The 19,555-nt window shown below is 37.8% G+C and overlaps 1 protein-coding gene across 1 annotated transcript in view; it reads left to right on the forward strand.

Annotated features, from left to right (window-relative positions):
- LRP2 (low density lipoprotein receptor-related protein 2) overlaps positions 1–19,555 on the forward strand; it is a gene marked incomplete at its 5' end in the record, with an annotated part of 89,381 nt that overhangs the window by 56,101 nt on the left and 13,725 nt on the right. Inside the window, 15 exons of the mRNA XM_010287152.1 lie at positions 100–277; positions 1,174–1,370; positions 2,965–3,210; positions 4,097–4,225; positions 4,941–5,060; positions 5,690–5,806; positions 6,074–6,190; positions 7,559–7,696; positions 8,853–8,975; positions 9,917–10,045; positions 11,992–12,123; positions 13,106–13,237; positions 15,770–15,913; positions 16,704–16,869; positions 19,372–19,500. Coding sequence (XP_010285454.1) covers positions 100–277; positions 1,174–1,370; positions 2,965–3,210; positions 4,097–4,225; positions 4,941–5,060; positions 5,690–5,806; positions 6,074–6,190; positions 7,559–7,696; positions 8,853–8,975; positions 9,917–10,045; positions 11,992–12,123; positions 13,106–13,237; positions 15,770–15,913; positions 16,704–16,869; positions 19,372–19,500 — 2,197 coding nt within the window. The remainder of the gene's footprint in view (positions 1–99; positions 278–1,173; positions 1,371–2,964; positions 3,211–4,096; positions 4,226–4,940; positions 5,061–5,689; positions 5,807–6,073; positions 6,191–7,558; positions 7,697–8,852; positions 8,976–9,916; positions 10,046–11,991; positions 12,124–13,105; positions 13,238–15,769; positions 15,914–16,703; positions 16,870–19,371; positions 19,501–19,555) is intronic.

Here is a 19,555-nt window from a genome sequence, read left to right on the forward strand (position 1 = left end):
GCTTTCAATACAGTATTAGAAGAATCTGTTGTAGATTGAGACCTTTGTGTCCTGGTCTGTATGCAAAGTATGGTAATATTTATTCTTCTGTTTTACCAGTTCATAATCCTTGTGGCACCAACAATGGTGGTTGTTCCCATCTTTGTCTAATAAAAGCTGGTGGTCAGGGTTATTCCTGTGAATGTCCTGATAACTTCATGATAGTACAGTTCGGCAATACGGCCCACTGCCTTCCAATGTGCTCTAGCACACAGTTTCTCTGTGCAGACACTGAGAGGTGAGTCCACCGTCTTTTTTTCAATGTCTTTTTAAGGATATATTGTATAGTTTAGTCTCTTCAAAATGTCACGAAATTAGGGATTCCTTCTGCTCTCACTATGAGTTTGTGGTATGCTTGCAAAGACAAAACCAGGACCAGAGAGGCTTCCATTTTGGAAAAATACTTCCAGACTCATTGTTCAAATAGTATTTTTTTCCTTTGCTTCCTGTTATGTGATATTGCTAATGTAGCAAAGTTTTAAGTTGTTAGAAACCTGTACCTCCAGAAACCATTTCCAGTTAAATTCACAAACCTGGAACCTTCTGTTATTTTTTGTATATCTTTTACAATGTATCTGTTTCTGCCAAATATATGCGGTCTGCCAGTGGCCCAGGAAAGCCATTTAGCTGATGTGGGGGCTCATTTCTTCAGTGAAGGGAGAGGAATGGCGGTATAAGAGCTACTGTGCTGATATTGTATCACTCTGGAGCCTGTGAGGCAGGCGTGCTTATTGGGTGGCCTTTTGAAGCAGTGTTACAGTGATAATTCCTAATGAAATTCTTGTGCTGAAGTTCAGGTGAATTATTAAAATGTTACCTCATTAAAAATCCAATTGAAGATTGATTTAAAAAGCATGAGAGGTGGTTACCACAAATATACATAACAATTAAATCCTTATTAATTTGCTGTGAACTTCCTTTTAGAGGCCCACCAGTATAATCTGTTTCTGGTGACAGTATTCTGGCATATTTTGTTAGCATTTGATATATGAAACAGAAGACATGAAATTCAAGATGTCTTGGAAGTTTCAAGATATAACACTGAGACGAGAATGTCTTTTGTGCTGTAAAAGGGTGGTTGTATATCTGTAGAGACATATACTTGACAAAGAAAACACTGTTTTCTCTTTGTAGGTGTATTCCTATCTGGTGGAAATGTGATGGACAGAGGGACTGTCGAGACGGCTCCGATGAGCCCCCTACCTGTCCACACCGGTACTGTCCTGTCGGTCAGTTCCAGTGTAATGATGGGAACTGCACAAGTCCACATTTCTTGTGCAATACCCAACCAGATTGCCATGACAGATCAGATGAAGATCCTGTACTATGTGGTATGTTACAACTAATAAATTTAAGTGTTTTGCTAGTACGAAGCATGTAAACGGTATCTAAATTTCAGGATCGTTCTCCCTTTTTTACAGGTGAAAAGGCAGGGTAGACAGATGCAGTCTTTTCTAGTCTTGCACCTGCTAGAGTAATTCACCTCAGTGTAAAAACAGGGTAAAGGACAGCAAAAATGTAATATATCAAAACATAAACATTTTCTGTATCTTTGAGATAGATTTGCACTGGTATAAATTACAATCTGAGGTATAAAATACTAGAAATAGGAATCACTTACTTTTGTCCAGAGTAAAGCCATGGTGAGTATGAGGAATCTAAGGCTTCCTAAATGCCCAAGTCAGTCTACCAGCTATGGTAATTTTCCCTGTATTCTAGAGCTTTGTATGATGGGACAAAATTATTTCACCCTCTGTATTGCACAAAACCCAGTGCATGTGAGAAGATTTGTTTTGGAGAGCTGTTTGTGATGGCAGTATTTTAGAAATGTAGCCTAATTATGCTTGTGGATTAATCTTATTTCCTTAAAAACGTGTCTTATTCAACATACTTATGTCTAATTTAAAAAAGCACATCCTCAGTTGTCTTTCTGTAAATAATGTAGTTCTGGCAGTTGCAAGCTTAGTAATACAAAGGGCAGGTGGGGGGGAAAGTGATGTGGTTGTATAATTGATAATTACATTGCCTTTCATTAGTAAAGTGTTTCCAACAACAACAGAATTAAATAAAATGTCAATTTTACCTACGTTTCAAATAGCTAAGCTCTTAAGTGTGGCACGGGGGAATATTAAATAAGTAGAAATGTGGCAGCTGGATAATGTGTCACCGTTTTTAACATACTGGGTACAATAAAATTCAGTCTATATAATTCCTTCTGCTCATCATCTTCTGCGTGGGAATAGAATCCTTGAGTCTAGAAAATTATAATATACTGTTTCCTCTTGAACAGTTTAGCAGTATATGTGAAAAAGTAGTAGGGTGGTGTCCAGTGAGACATACAAAATCTAGAAGCAGAGGTAACTGTTGACTCCGACTTTCATGACCTTCAGAGCTCCCCCAGTTTGCCAGCACTGCTGACGTCAACTTCCAGTGCTTTGCCCTCTGGAAATAGAAGCTGTACATTTATAGGTTGTGGAGCTGTTACTAGCACGGTCTTTTGCTAAGTTTTCTGACATCTTCATTCATGGTCAGAGAACAGGCTCATCAGGCAATGTACATCTAAGTTGGTAACACGGCCAGAGCCACAATGTCACTTAGCTCCTCTGTGAAGTGACTGGGAGGCCCTGCCTCAGTCATATTTGAATGCTGGGTTTACTACCCTCTGTTTTAGGAGAAGGTAATATCTGTCTCGCTCCTAGAAAAATGTAGAGTCTTAGTGAGTTTGTCCAAAGATGCTCATGGGAAATGTGCCATGTGACATGAGAAATCTGTACCTTAACTGGGCAAGTAAATGTGATGTTTTAAATTTTTACTGGCTTTCTTTTTAGCTTTTGGTATAGACGTGGTAAGTGCTCAATTGACACCACAGCAGCAGCCCATTCCTGTAAGTTTCAGTATCCTAACAGCCAATTTGTATTCTTTCAGCAACTCACCAGTGTGAAACCCATCAGTGGCAGTGTGCCAATAAACGATGTATCCCAGAAGCCTGGCAGTGTGATAAAGAGGATGACTGTGGTGACAACTCGGATGAAGATAGTACTCACTGCGCCAGTAGAACCTGTCCCCCGGGCCAATTTAAATGTGACAATGGCCGCTGCATCCCACAGTCCTGGAAGTGTGATGTAGATGATGATTGTGGTGATAACTCTGATGAGCCGTTCCACGAATGCAGTAAGCACACAGCTGTAGTAAGCTGCCTACATTATAATGCACCAAAAGCAGAGCAAACTGCATTACTTAATTTTCCTAAGGTTGAAAATTTATTGGAAAGGAATATTGGAAAGGAATAGAAGCTATGCAGTAATTTACTACTTTCTCGTTCTTGAAGGGGAGAAAGCTTATCTATGCTAGAACTGGCAGCGTCTCACTCTGACTTGTTTGATGCTAGCAGCATCCTTTGCTTGGCCCCGAACAACACTTTGTAAAAAGGATATATGCTGATCCATTGCCTCTGTCAAAGCAGTGAATGCCAGTTCACCAATTTCTAGCTTGCTTCACTTTGGAGCATGACATGTGTCATACTTTTTACAAACACAAAATAAAGTTTCATTTCTTGAAGCTAAAGTTTCTCATGATGGTAGGCACATGATTTGGAACAAAAGCTTAAAAGGAGAACAAACACAGAGGACAGTCTAGCCTATGTTTAACAGCAGGATTTTCCTATGTGCTCCAGCATATATTTGTGAGTCACTGGCCATCTGGAAGAACTTGTGACCAAGTTTTGCCATCTGAGGACAAGCTGCCTCCTCTGGCTTCCAGGTTTGGGGCTTCTGTTACCACCATTACCAGGTCTAAATACTTAAGGGGAAAACACACTGAATGTGGTTTGAAACTGTTGTGGGTTTGTAGCATATGCAGAATACAAGCAGCATAGATTGGAAAATATAGTAAAATCGGATATATTTGATGCTTTCTCTTTTACAACACTGAAGTTAGCAGATAGCTCTTTTTATTAGAAATAACTGACTATAAATGATAACAGATTTTGAACGGCAGAATAGCGAGGACAGCTTAATGGCTAATTAACACAGCTAACTCTGACAACTGCTTCTTTCAGTGGGCCCTGCCTATCGGTGTGACAATCACACACAATTCAGCTGTAGAGCCAATTACCGTTGCATACCGTTGTGGGCAGTGTGCAATGGGAATGATGACTGCAGAGACAACAGTGACGAACAAGGCTGTGGTATGTTTGTAGAAGAAGGTCATTTCAACATAACTTTGTACCTGAAATATTTCTCCAATTTACAAACACCTTGATTTTCTGAAAGTCTTCAGTAGTAATGTACCTGGACATATTTTGTTTGATATCAATTAATTACTCTGGTAGTTAACTTGTCTTCAGGAAAAATTCTATGTGCAGCAATTAGTTGTGTAGCTCACATATTTATGAGCTCTGAAGACCATAATTTTATTGTTTTGCCTGATATGCCATCAAATGAAACAGGAAATACTTTTACTTGAGCTGAACTATTCTAGACAATTAAAACTGTCAGTGTTTTCTACATTTATATAACTTACCTCCTGTGCTGGTGAAACGATCAGTATGGGGAGTATGATGATGCTTTCCCAGACCCTCGCATTTGTGTTGAAACCTCTCATACGCTTATGCACAAAGCTTGGGGGACATCAGATCACCATCTCAGAAACATAACAGACTTGAAAGTGTAATGCACCATGAGGTCAAGATGCCCTCCTTTGACAGTACTAAGTTTATCTTTTTTTATTTCAATCTCAGTTCTATATAGTTATTTCAGCTGTTTCTTAACCGCTTCTCTATTACTTGGCGCGATTTGCGGCACGAACATCTCTCTCTACTTCCATTATCTTCTGTGCATTTCATCTTATCCAAAGACCATGCTAATGTGTGCTGTTTCATTGGCAAACTGTGTACACTGCAGAGGAGATGACTTGCAGTCCTTTTGGAGATTTCCGTTGTGACAATCATCGATGTATCCCACTGCGCTGGAAGTGTGATGGAGATAATGACTGTGGAGATAACTCTGATGAGCACAACTGCAGTGAGTTCTTTTTTGGCTATCGTGATATAGTCCAACTTTTGACTTTATCCTGCTGTTTCTTATGATAATGGGACAGACAGCTCTCAACTGGAACCATTCTGTTGTTTTACTCCATAGCCTGTCTTTGCTGAAATACCACAGTGATGCCACAAGGAAGCATTTTGGATACATAAAACCACTGATAAATCCAGCCATCACAATAACACAAATTCTTGTTTTCCCTTAAGAAGTGATATTTGAATTCTGCCCTGTGTGCAAATGTGGTATTTTTTATATATATCTGTATCAATATCTATATATATAGATATATCTCACTATATATATATGTTCCTTAAACAATGAGAATGGATCTTTTTTTCTTTTCCTGATTTGGAATAAAAATTATTCCTGTATTCTGTGATGAAACAAAATCCACAATGAATTTCCTTTTTTCTATGTCAAGAGGGACATAGAATGTTTTAACATCATTGAAGAGTATTGGGGGAATGCTGATTTAACATCATTTAGTTTTAAGGATTATGCCACATTATCTGCCCATATTACTTTTGTCTGATTTAGTGAGACAGGTGTGGATGTTTAATTCTGCATCTGGGGAACTTTTCATATTTGTACATTCACTTTAAATGAAGGTCCTCGTGAATGCACAGAGAGTGAATACCGTTGTGACAATTTGCGCTGCATTCCTTCCCGGTGGATCTGTGATCACGATGATGACTGTGAAGACAATTCAGATGAACGTGACTGTGGTGTGTATTGTCTGGATGTTACCTCTTACATGTTCACTCTTTTGTTTCTAATGTGATAAATTATTTGGCAAAATAATCTTTTATGGGAAGCATCTTTAACAGAGTAACGTTGACCAGATCACTTTAGTCATTCCACCAAAATAGAGGATACCACAGTTTTAATGGTCTGGGATTTTGTAGTCTTTTTTAGGATGTTCTCAAAAAATAAACGGTTTATCTGGATTTGAACAAGAAGACATTTCAACATTTATTCTGAATCTTTTTCAGAGCTGAGGACCTGCCACCCAGGTTATTTCCAGTGTGACAGTGGACACTGTGTTGCAGAACGCTTCAGATGTGATGGAAATGCAGACTGCCTTGATTTCTCTGACGAAGCCACTTGTCGTGAGTTTCAAGCTTTGCAATTGGTGTTCATTGAGCTCATTTCCAGAAAGATTTGCATTTTTCTCTCTCTTTAAGTGAGATGAGTCCTTAGAGGTACAGAATTCTGCAACGCACAGTGATGTCAGTAAAAATATTCTGAATCAGCTTTTTAATATAATTATGGGTTGACATCTCTTAGGTTGTTTGTACACGCATTCCTAGTGCCAGTAAATCAACGTATTTACAAGGTCCAGCAGAAGATACACATGTGATTGAATTAAAATTTTTCCCTATCCCACAGACACTGCAAGACCCACTGTTTCAGTTGTACTATATTCTAACAAGGTTCTGTAATGGGATTGTTTTTTATAATGCTCCAAGGTGTGTATAGTTTCCTAAAGTACCAGTGAAGCCAAGGAAATGAAATACTTTTCTGTGTCTGTCTTCATTCTGTATATTGACCTACTGTGAAAAAATGACTGTACAGTGTAGCTTGTATGGAGCTTCAGCTCTTTACCCATGTTGTCCCCAGCAGGAATCTATCCATGCTGTCCGACATTTGCTTTTTAGGTGATACTGAAGTGTTGGTTCTGAGTTATATCTTCAAATGATTTTAGGCTTCAGTACTCAGGAGAATTCCTTTCCCTTCATGTTGGGATCAGGGCAGTTCTGTACATCTTCCTGTGCGCTTAATTTTAACACCTGTGCTTTAAGAAAGAAGGGGCATCTGCACAGTAAGACCTTTATTTTACTGATGGTAACCACATCCTGGAATGTACATTGCAACAGTTAATCTGTCAGAACCTGAGTTACACAACATTTGACTTGTCTTAAAGGGAGGAAAAAGTGTATGAGAAGCCTTTGAAAGGGTATGGTTTATTTATGTATGTTGGAAGAGTCATGTATTTGGTTTCCCTTTAGTTCAGTTTTTTCACAGCTTTTACAGAGTCTGTTTTTGTTCTGTTTTCTTTTGTTTTTAACTATACCACCATGAGTCCTTTTGGAATTAGATAACTTGGGTACTTCTTCAATCATTCACGTTTGGTGCCACTGATATTATTCACCTTTATTACTGAACTAGATTTGTCAGTAACAAATTCAAGTAGCATTTGTTGAATTCATGGCAGTTTGTTTTCAAAAGCTTCTGGGAGCAGTTTATGTTATTTCACTACTCATTCAAAACTGAGTGAATTATGTTATAGGTACCAAGAAGTCGTCAGTCCTTGCAGTCTGTTGTCGCTGTAGATCTTTGCAGTGCCTCGTATTATATCTCCTACTATGGAGAGAAGGGTATTGAAAAAATAATACAGAGTTGGGCTGAATATTTTTCAGGAAAGCCTAAAATTTTCATTGTAAATGAAAATGTCATAATAATATTCTTTTCTTCAGCAACACGGTATCCTAATGGTACATACTGTCCGCCCATGCTGTTTGAATGTAAAAACCATGTCTGTATCCAGCCATACTGGAAATGTGATGGTGATAATGACTGTGGAGATGACTCTGATGAAGAACTTCATCTTTGCTGTAAGAGAGAAAAATTATATCAATATGAACAATATGCATAATAAAACATCTAATTAAAATAAAGAGAATAATTAGAATGTAAATTTTTAATATTTTCTTGTCACTGGAGATTCTCACAGACTTACTTCAGGATGAGTGCTGAGAATTTAGCTTCATAGGCAAGTTCACTTCCTCCTCCTACAGTATGTTTCTCACTGCTTTGCAGATGTTTGTATATGTGGTTATAAAAGTAGGGAGAAACATATCAAAGAGGTAAGGACACTGTTTCATGTTTTGAGGCTGGTAATCTAAAATAAGAGAAACAGTTTGCAATTAAAGATATAATTCAGATAATGTATATTCTCAAAGGTGCTGAGCTTTTAAAGCTATCAGTATAATCGGGACATCTTTGTAAATATGATGGAGGAGTCCTGAGTTTAGATCTAAAAATTGGAGGGGCTACTTAAACAATTTTTGTCAGTTATGCACTATGTAGCCACTTAATTAGCATGTTGGATTTTCAATCAGTTTACTGCATAAATAAATCTAGAAACCTCAGTGTTATATGTAGTCATAGGATATGCCTTTGGCTAAAGATTATGTACTGTCTTCTGACAAAAAATGTGTAATCATAGAATTATGATTTGGGTTGGAAGGGGCCTTAACAATCATCTAGTTCCAACCCCCTGCCATGGACCGGGACACCTTCCACTAGACCAGGTTGCTCACAGCCCCATCCAACCTGGCCTTGAACACTTCCAGGGAGAGAGCATCCACAGCTTCCTGGGAAACCTGCTCCGGTGCCTCACAAGAAATTGTGAAAATTTCTTCCTTATATCTAATCTAAATCTACCCTCTTTCAGTTTAAAGCCATTACCCCTTGTTCTATTTTCTATTGCTACATGCCCTTGTAAATAGTCCCTTTCCAGCTTTCTTGTAGGCCCCCTTCAGGTACTGGAAGGGTGATGTAAGGTCTCTCTGGAGCCTTCTTTTCTCTAGGCATGGACTAACATACATTGACCAATATGTGGAGAAAATATTCTTTTGTGTCTGAATACCTCCATGCCTTTTAAAATATAGGAAACATACATGTTACCACATAAAAGTGATTGGGATAATGTGTGACTCAATGGCTTGAAGTATCAAAGTGTGACTGACTTGTTCTCTGTGGTTTCAGTGGATATTGCTTGTGAATCTCCGTTCCGTTTCCGATGTGAAAACAATCGCTGTATATATAGTCATGAGCTGTGCAACCAGGAGGATGACTGTGGAGATGGAAGTGATGAGAAAGAGGAACACTGTATGTTTACACAAAATTGAGCAGCAAATTCAGTAATTGTGATGTTCTTAATTTTTAATAATACCAAAGGACTATAGAAATGTCAAAATTAAACATAAATTATGAAAACTAGAGGTCATCATGAAATAATTTGAACTATGATTGTTTGTACTATGTATTCAAGGCTCTCCATACAAGTAGCAAAAATCAGCAAATGTTTGTCTGAAAAGCAGAGAGCATGGTTTTCAAAATCATATTGTATTTTATTATGAGCAGCAGCTAAGTTGTGTCAACTTATGAACTCCACTTAAGGAAGAAGAAAGTTTGGCTGTATCATAAAATAAGGATGGGATGGATAGCTAGGACTTTTAAAATAGAGACATGGGTACTTCTGAATTTGTTGCACTGTTATGCACGTAGTAACAGTGGTGATATTTAGGCCCAAATCCTGCAGAAGCTCTGTTAATATTCAGTAGGTTTTTGCCCTCAGATATCTTATGTAGTTCTTATTGACTATGTTGATTTTTATATTATCAAGTTTAATTGTATTTTTGGTCGCTTAATGATATTATTTGCTGACTTTATGGTACAATATTTTTAAAGTTTAAAGTTTACTAATGTCTCAATAATCTCTTGAAATCTGCAGTAGGTGTATGAAGTATGAAGTATATCGTTAAAGGATAGTAATAGATTTGCACTATTAAAAAGAAAGTTCAATCAGCTATTAACAAGAAGAATTTACTTTATGTCTTTATGAATTGGAGGGGCTTCTTTCAGTTCATGTGGATGTGACTGGAAATCAGGAGGCCCCAGTTACAATTTTAGCTTTACCACAGACTTCCAAAGTCATTCTAGTCATTATTTTACCAGAGTGCATCAGCTTCCTCATTAGTAATAGTGCTGTCTGTTCGTACTGTGTAGCTGAAACTGTGACAGAGGAATGTTTCTTTTCTCGACTATAGGTAGAGAACCAACCCCAAGACCTTGTACAACTGAAGAATTCAAGTGCAGTAATGGAAATTGCATTCCTCTACATTATGTCTGTGACAATTACGATGACTGTGGAGACCATTTTGATGAAATGGGCTGCAGTAAGTAGTAATATCAACAGAACACAAGGTTACAATGCTATTGAAATAAATAGGATTTATTTTTGAAGCTGGTAACAATACATGTTTCATCTTGAATAGCACACTAAGAAGTACTGATTTTTAATTGGCCTGTGCTAGAATTACCCAATTAACCATGACAGTATCTTCTGTTTTCCTTCTGTTGGGGAAAACCCTATGAAAATTCAGCACTCTGAACAGTCCTTTTTAGGCTTAGAGTATTTATGCATCACAAAAAGGGTTTTATCTTGTTTTGAAATGGGTTGCATTATGGAGGCAAGAACATCCAGGTACTTCAATATTAATTGCAATAGGCCAACCTATGGAATTATTCATGGGCAGGCTCTGAACTGGCATAGGTTGCTCTAAGCCCTGTCAAAAAAAGAAGTATATGGAGATGCTTCTATTGTCCTGTTTACAGATATGACACAGTATTCTATAAGGACAGCCAGTCCTTGGGCTAAGGGCCCTCTCAGATGCTCGGCGCAACTTTTATTAACTATGCATTATAAATTGACTAACATCCATTTAGATGCAAAACCTTTGACTTGAACTTTGAGACGAGAGAGAGTATTCTCATGGAATATGGAAAAACAGAATTCCTAACTTTTTATGTCTGTATATAGACAGCTGCAGAGTGATAATATGGGCATGTACTTGCAATTTCAATTTGTCAGGCTCTGATAGCTTCAGGCGAAAGTGTGCCAAATGATGTGCTGTAATTTACAATCCAGCATGCTTGCAAAACACAAATAACTCAGAAGCCTATAGTGCAGTCCATTTTGAAGCAGCTGGTTTCTCGGTTTCTCTGTTTCACATACCATCCCAATGGTCTTTAGGTAATATAAACTAACACAATGATTTGATGAAAAAAAAAAAGTATAAAAAGGGTATGAAACAGTGCAAAACAGACAGCTGCTGGCAGTCGGCATTCTGATAGATGTGAATGCAGATCAGATGGTAACATTTGTAGCCTTCCCAACATCAAATACCTGTTTCACAGAGACAATAGAATATTTGTGTATGTGTACAATGAACTTATGCTTCTACATGTATATGGAATTGAGCTGTTTAAACTTAATCAGCACTGGGATGTATATGTGTAAAGGAGAGAATCAGCTTAGTGTCTTTGCCATACGTCTGTGTCTTTTTCTCATGCTCTGTCAAGAAACATATATAATTTATCTTTTCTACTTATATAACAGATTTTAGTTTGGAAGTACTTTGTGTATATGTAGAGTATGTCAGAGTCTATAGAATTCTATATGTACTTTGAGAAGAGTATAATTTTCATTATCTGTTATGGAGTATCACCCCTGACTTGCTTTTCTATTATAGGCATGTTTTAAAGGGCAATGCATTCTCTGCAATGACCTGTATTGACTTCAGTTGGCTTTAGATTAGGTACAGCATGAAGAAGCTGTCATCTTCTCTCTGATTTCCACATATAAATACTGTAGGGCCTCTATTATGCATGATAGCACTTGAGAACATTTTTTGTTTAGCTGATAAGACAGGACTGGGTAAGAAGGAGGTAGGTTGGCAAAGGTAAGAGTTACAGTCAAGTCTCTTAAATAGTTTCTGCAGTTGCTGCAGATTGGTGGTAATGTAGAATGACATTTCTCTTAAGGAAGGTGAGCTTGGATGTTTATGGCTCTTATTGTGACCCTCTTCACTTACTTCTACATGTTGAACTTCTTAGTTGACAGCTGTTGGCCAGACTTTACCGCCCTGTTCTTGTTAGTTATGCCTTACAGAAAAGATGTTCATATTAGTTGAGTTTCAATTAGGAAAAAAAAGGAAAGAAAACTAACGTTGTCTACTTGAAAATCATTTTCAATGATGATAATGATCAGAATTATGACACTCTGCTCCCCCTTATCACTTTATTGTTTTGTTATAATTGTATAACTTACTTTTTTTTCCAGATCCTGGAACAGAGCGAACTTGTGCAGAAAATATCTGTGAACATAACTGTACCAACCTGAATGAAGGAGGCTTTATCTGTTCCTGTAGGCCAGGGTACAAGGCCAGTGAAACGAACCGAAACTCCTGTGATGGTATTTTCAATCTTCTAAACATCTTCTCAGTCATAAGTGTTCAGTGACCTGTCACTTCATCATTCTAATGTGACTACCCTTTTTTGCATTCTAACATTTTTATACATTTAGCAGATGCTTCCTAAAAAGTTTTGCTGCTGAATCGTGTTTTCTAACATGCAGACCTCATTCAACAAAGAACTGGCTCTGCAGTTCAGACTTGTTTTATGCTTTTGGTGGCTGTAGGTGTATATTTTTGTTTTACAAAACAATTTTTTATCTTGTTTTATATAGGTTTTGTCAAATCTTTGCAATCTGAGGGATAGAAATTTGCTGTTTTTTTTTTTTTTTCCATAGTGAAAGAAAACTTACTGAAGATTATACACTCATTCTGTCCTTCTCCAGAACAGACCTCCAGTAAAGGTCAATTGTGCCATATAAAGTATAGTGAGGAGTCTACCCAAAGGCTATTGTGGTCATGCAGTATAGTACCTTCACAGTTGCCATTTCAGTATGTTTTGATGAGAACACTTCTGTTTGTTGCTCCCAGCTCTTGTGGACAATTTGTGTAATTTTATTAAACATGATCCAAGGCCACCCTTGCTATTCTCCCTGCTGATATTGTTTCTGAGGACTAGGTATATTTGTTTCAGCATTTCAAGAAGGCTTTGCTCTTGCATCTCATTGCAGTCATGCCTCATCTTTTGTCTTTCCTTGGTGATTTAACACAAAAACACATAAAAAAACAGTCTCTCTGAATTGCAATCTGATAAGCAGGAGCAATGCAGTATTAGCAATCTATAGTTAAGACATGTTAAATGGTAGACGAGTAATGAGGGGTTCTATTAGGTAAGAGACACCGATTTTAAAGATCATTTCTTAGGTCACTGATCTTTTAGAGTATGTGGGAAAAGGACAAAGCTATCGTTTCATGGACTAAAGGTAACCAGCATGTGGAAGAAAGAGATTAAGCTCTAGGTATCTTTTCTCTACTTATGTCTAGATATCAATGAGTGTGAGATCTTTGGAACATGCACCCAGGACTGCAAGAATTCCAAAGGAAGTTATGAATGTTTCTGTGCAGACGGCTTCAGGTCTGTGGGTGATCAACAAGGGAAACAGTGCGCAGCTAATGGTATGTTAACTGATAGCAAGATTGATTGCTACCTGCGAAGAGCAAGTGGAGTATAGCAATTTAATTAGTATAATCCACCCTTTTTTAGGAATAATGAAAACCAAACTTTATTCTGTAACATAATATTATCTGTGTGCTCCACCTATTCCATAATCAGGAACAGAAGTGCTCATCTCTGCTTCCAGTTGTGAACATTAAAAATAATATCTTGATTTGCATGCCTCTCTCCTGAAATTTTCTGCAAACAAAAACCTGCTCATCCTGTGGTTGTCATCAGAAGTAAATTAATGTTGCCTATTCCTGAAGTTTAGTTTCTCTCAACAAAATAATACATCGGAAGAAAGTTGCATTAAACTCATACAAATCAAAGGCAGCTTGATGACAGATTGCCATTCATTGTTCATGGACTGATACACACAAACAGAAGGACTTTAGCCAATGCTTAAAATCAATCATTAGCTTTTTACCATCCCTCAGTGCAGTGACTACAGTGTGACAGTCATTGGATAGGTAAAGCATTGATTCAGAAAATAATAGTAATAGAATAGTAATAATAAAGAGCTGAAGAAAATAGAAAAAAGTGACAATATAACAGTATTATCTTAAAGACAGAAATAATACTGCATTTAGAGAAGTACTTACAGTTTAACAGCTTTAGGAGATACATGACAGAAATGTGGTATACATAGTCAAACAGTAAAATCTTCAGAACAGAATTCCTGTGACCAAAATTGTGTGCAACTGGAGGTTTTGAAGCCTAGAATTATTTTTAATATGATAAATGATACAAGAAAACTACGTCTCTGGGTTTCCAGTCCAGGGGCCTAATTCAGCAAATATTTACTGTTCAGCATGAGACTGGAAACACAAAAGGGTATTTGCACCTGAGTTTCTGCCTGGCTGCCTCTTTATGTGCCTGTGTCAGAAGTCTAGTTCTTAGAAACTCCTTTTCATAGGCTTTCTTGAGGAAGCATCTAGACATCCAGAGTTTTCAAGGCTAAGTGATAGAGGATCATAGAATCATAGATTATATGAGTATGTAAGATAACATGATTGTAGCTGATAACGTAATGAAATTTGTTGTGCCTAAAGTTTTGTTTCTATGTATGCCTAGAACTCTACCACTCTGTAGTAGAAGCTCAGAGCACTCATAAATGAGGGCTTACTTTGCCTGTGTCTGCTGCAGGTCTGATCAGCAGGCATTTTCAGAACACACATAGAATATTAAGTCCCCTTTTTCCTGTAGTAGCATGTGTATTGGAAATGCTGTCAGTTTCTACGCTGAATTGTATGTTCATTAGAGAACAGTCACTTGCCTTATTCTCCCACAGTTGGGCATAGAGGGAAAGGGACTGTGTTGAAATGAACACTTCATAGAAAACTGAGGATTAATTGGAAAAGGCACTGGTAAATGAGATTTTCCTTTCCCAGGTGAATGCTTTTTCATTTCTCATTGTCTTTGTGAAAATGTGATTAATGTAGGAGGACAACTTCTCGGGATGAAGGCCTAGGATTTAAGTCCATGACTCCCAACTAGACTTTGCCCTTAGCAAAAGGGCTGAACGGTTAAATTTTCTTACCAGCAAAATGAGCCAGGTGGGACTGATACTCCCTGTAGTCAAGTTGTTAGAGTATTGAGGCTAACCCCAAATTAATCTGTGTCTGGGTAAAAAGGCATTCATCTGAATGCAGAGACATTAAGATTTAAAGACTTTCAGGTAGAAGAATTCAGATCGTGGCTGAGTACTGGCAATTTATTCGGAGCTGAACTGCATAGCAGCATTCTGGTTTTGAGATGTGAGGTGGTGATATGCTGCGGGAGAAGGATGGACTTCACAACTCTATGAGAGTTATATTCCGAAGCCGTTTATTGTCTTGTCTGACTCCAATATATATCATAATTTTCGCTTAGTCACCGCGCACACACTCATGATTGGTTACAACTTGTTACACACACTATTGCAATTGTCTATATACAAAATATCACGCGCTGTCCACACGCCCCTCACACAGTCAGGATTGCTGCTTGCAGGTGTTCCTGTTTTCCTCGCTTCTTCTTAGTTGTTTACCACAGCTCCTTCTCCTCAAGGCCGAGCCGTGCAGATATCCAGCTGTTTACCAGCTTCTCAGTGCCACAGCTCCTTCTCCTTAAGGTCGAGCTATGCAGATCAATGCTACAGCTCCTTCTCCTTAAGGTCGAGCCATGCAGGGTGTTCCCAACAATATGCCAACACTGTAATGTTTTAAGAATTTTTAAGGTATTATCCCTTAACGATTACTACAAGATTTTGTAAACTATGGTGAAAAGGATAATACAATCTGCAGCGGTAAGGATTTTCAGACTTTCAAACGAATTTTGAAGCCAAGAAGTTTGAATACCTCTGAAGCTTTACAAGTGGCCCTGAGTTCCTTATGCTTCTTATTCAAACAGAACTTGTGAAAACCCCAGTTTAGTTTTGACTAGAAGTGACTTTTATCTGTTTCTTCTAAAATAAGACATACATGAAAGTAAAATTCATGATCATTTCACAGGTAATCCTCCATTGTTACTGCTGCCAGATAACGTGCGGATTCGAAGATACAATATCTCATCAGAACAGTACTCTGACTATATTGATAACCAGGAGCGCATCCAGGCTCTGGATTATGATTGGGACCCTGAAGGGATAGGCCTGAGTGAGTATGTGTAGAACATTAATACTCAACCGTGTGATGGTCGGTTTAAAAAGATACATTTCTGCATCATAGGCATCTAATTTATGCTGGAAATCAAAATCAAATTACATTAACTGGCCAGTCTTGGTTGAATGTGACCCTCCCTTCTACTCACTTTTCAGCACTAGTGTGTTTCCTTTTAATACTTTTAATTTAGTATAGCTAGGTTTTGTTCTGGTTTTGTTTTGGTGTGAGTTCAGTTGTGGAATTGTGGCTCTTTAGGATTATGCAGTAATAGAGGATTGCTATAAATGAACCCCTTCTTTTTCTGCCTCTACCAGTCCCCAAACCTGGTCCAAGTTTTGCAAGAACTAATCCTTACACTAAGCATATTACTATATAGTAGCCCTATAGTAGCCTCTACCGGCTACCCTGCTTTTGCCTTTTTCACAGGGCCAGTGTCCTGGGCCATACTTGGCATCTCCTTAGCATCATGAGAGTCTAAATTACTCTCAAAATCATGTGCAAAGGCTTCAAAGTTAAGACCCTCTACTCTTGGAAAATATGATACCTATCTCTTCATAATCTAGATAAAGATTATTTTAGACGTGCATTTTACCTATGATGAATGGCTTAAAAATTTACACACTAACACGATGTAATTTAATTGAACAGACAACTTCATGTTATTAATACATAAATGGGTCTGGTATCTTCACTCAAGAGCGTCAGAAAGATTGGAATTTTCCAAAAATATGGAATAACTAGACAGTAAAAATGTTCTCTGTCATCTTTTCATCTTTTTTTGAAGGTATTGTGTACTTCAGCATTCTGGGACAGGGTTCTGAGTTTGGAGCCATCAAACGTGCTTATTTGCCCACATTTGACAGCAATAGGAACAATCCTACAAAGGAAGTTGACTTGAATCTCAAATACATAGTTAATCCTGATGGGTTAGCTGTTGACTGGGTTGGAAGGTAAGTGCACTGAAAAGCATAAAAATGCTGTACATTATATGTGTCAAGGGTGTGATCAGGCAGTGCAAAATCCACTTTTTTCTTCCTTATGTACTGTTTTTGAAGATATCTAGTCTCAAGGTAGTTCAGAGGAATATAGTAAGCTCTGTTTGCCCAGACAGCAGGTTAATAGGTCAAATGCATGTTGCTGACTGCGTCACGTATTCTCTGAGGAAATTTGCATTAGTCCACAACTGGCAAATCAGTTTGCATCAGTAAGGTGATAATACAGTGGCCTTCATGTTAGATGGATTCTTCTTCAAGGACTCATGTAGGCTCCAGGGAACAAGCTTTCTCTGCTGTTGGAAGGAAACCTCCCCAGTCCATAATGGAATTTGTCTTTTATCTTTGCTCCTTTCTTACTAGCCTTGTGGTATGAGCTAATTCCAAAGCAGAGGCAGCTCTCAAGTCTGATGAATATGTGTTTTCTCAGAAAATGGTTATATTTTTGTAATTGTGTCTCAGTTTTTTCTCCCTCTTGTTGGATGTGAATTTTTTAGGTTAAAACATGACAATTTTTTAACCTAATCCTAGAAATAATGAAATCACTGCTTATTGTCCCTCCCTTGGAGAAGAGCTGGGAGAAAGCTGGGCATGACTTTTGGGAGTTTGACTCTGATGTTGATGGTGTCATTTCTTGATGTTGATGGTGTCATTTCTTATTTGCATTGTAACTGTTAAAGAGTGTGGTGGACAGGCATAGCTGTAGTTCATTTGGTATAAAGTTGAGAGGATCCTGATGTTTGTAGGTAGACACTATGAAATGTAGTCAGGATTCTGTTTGAAGCTGAATGGACAGAGGTTATAGAGATGAGTCAAACTCCTGAATGCTCTTGACAAATTCTGCTTGTTCCTGGTAGTGTAGTCAATGGGATGAAGATGATGATCATGATCTTAATAGTGAAGCATGACATTTCTGGAAAACTGAAAAATAAAAGAACGAACTTGGCTATCTGCTTCCTTTCTGTCACGTGGTTATCAACTAAGTGGAGGAATACTGTTTACCTTTTATGCCCTCAATCAAAATATGATTGGAAGATGCTTAAGATCTGCATTGTGGCTGGGTAGCACTTAACTCTGAATTGTTTTTGTGGCAACATAGATTCCCCCCGCAATGATTCAAAAAGCTATTGTAGGAGTAAGCAAAGATTGGGAAAAGACTTATTCCACTTAGGGGCCTGATATGTAGCTTTCATAATCTATACTGTTTGTGTTAGGTGATGTATGCTATATCAGGTGTTGTGTCCTATGATGTAGTTATGGAGTTACTCATGCAGTATATCAACCTGATAGAGCAGGATAAAGCCAGTCTGGCTGGCTGAAGTGATTCACTAGCCTGAAAAATTGTGCCAGTCATGATGGAAAAAAAGAAGTAGAAAGTTTTATCTTTCCACAGTTTTTAAGTATGAGATAGATGTGTTAAGGTGTGGGCTAACCTTCAGTCTTCAGGTTATTTTGCTGTTTGCTTTGTGAACTGCAGGCCACCTGGAAAACCAGATGTCTCTGAGGACAGAAGGGAGTGTCTGAATTTATATTCACAAATCTATATGGTCATGAGTGCAAGGATAGAGGTTATATATCACCAGTATCCTGGTGAGGGTAGCATCCTCATCACTTCAAACATAGTGTTACACTGATTCCAGAACAGTGTTGAAACATATTTTTTAAAAACATACTCATATATCTGTACATTATATAAAACCTGATACACATGGTTTGAGACACTTAGTCCTTCTGCCCATCTGTAAAATAGGAATTATAATACTTTCTCACATTCCCAAGCCAATTATGAGATAATTTATTCTATCAGGAGGCACAGTATGATTAGTGAGTGCATACTAATGAGAAAGTTTGCGATATAAGGTGAAAAAAACCAATAAAGTCACAGTGATAAAGATAAGCAAAATTCAATGCAGAGTAGACTGAGTGCCCTGTTTGTATGGACTAAAAGCATTTGCGTGTGATGTGGTCACTATTCATTAACATATCTGTCAGAAGACAGAAGTCTAGAGAGGAGCTATGGACTGATAAGCTGGATACCTTCAGAGTTGCCATATAACTTACATGGTAAATAAATTTTTATTTGTAATGGACCTCATTGTCTCCTGGAAAACTGAAGATTTAAAGATGCTTATTAGCTGCCTCTGGTGCTTAAAGGTAGCAATGAAAGTTCTCAGTAGCCCTTTAATGAAGATTATTTGACAGGGAACAGAGGCAGCTGCAGAAACTTTGTCAGAGGAGAAAACTAGTGAGCTGATAGATTACATTTGCTAAACTTGCCTATATATACGGTCTGTATGTTCCAGACTGAAAAAGTTCAGATGTAATCAGTGCAGCTTCATTATATTAATTTTATTCAGGTTTGATACAGCTTTTTATCTGAAATTGATTTTTTTTTTTTTTTTTTAATTCCTCTCCCATGTATAAGCTACTTACTTTTGGAATGTTTTGTGTTTTATGTAGACATCTTTACTGGACTGATGCAGGGACTAATCGCATTGAGGTGGCAAAATTAGATGGACGGTACAGAAAATGGCTTATCTTTTCTCTACTGGATCAACCAGCAGCTATTGCTGTCAATCCAAAACGTGGGTAAGTACTACAGGACTTCCCAGAATTATTTTCAATGCTATTAAATACCAAAAAA

This window comes from Phaethon lepturus, unplaced genomic scaffold (genome assembly GCF_000687285.1).
Source record: "Phaethon lepturus isolate BGI_N335 unplaced genomic scaffold, ASM68728v1 scaffold5400, whole genome shotgun sequence".
Taxonomy (NCBI): domain Eukaryota; kingdom Metazoa; phylum Chordata; class Aves; order Phaethontiformes; family Phaethontidae; genus Phaethon; species Phaethon lepturus.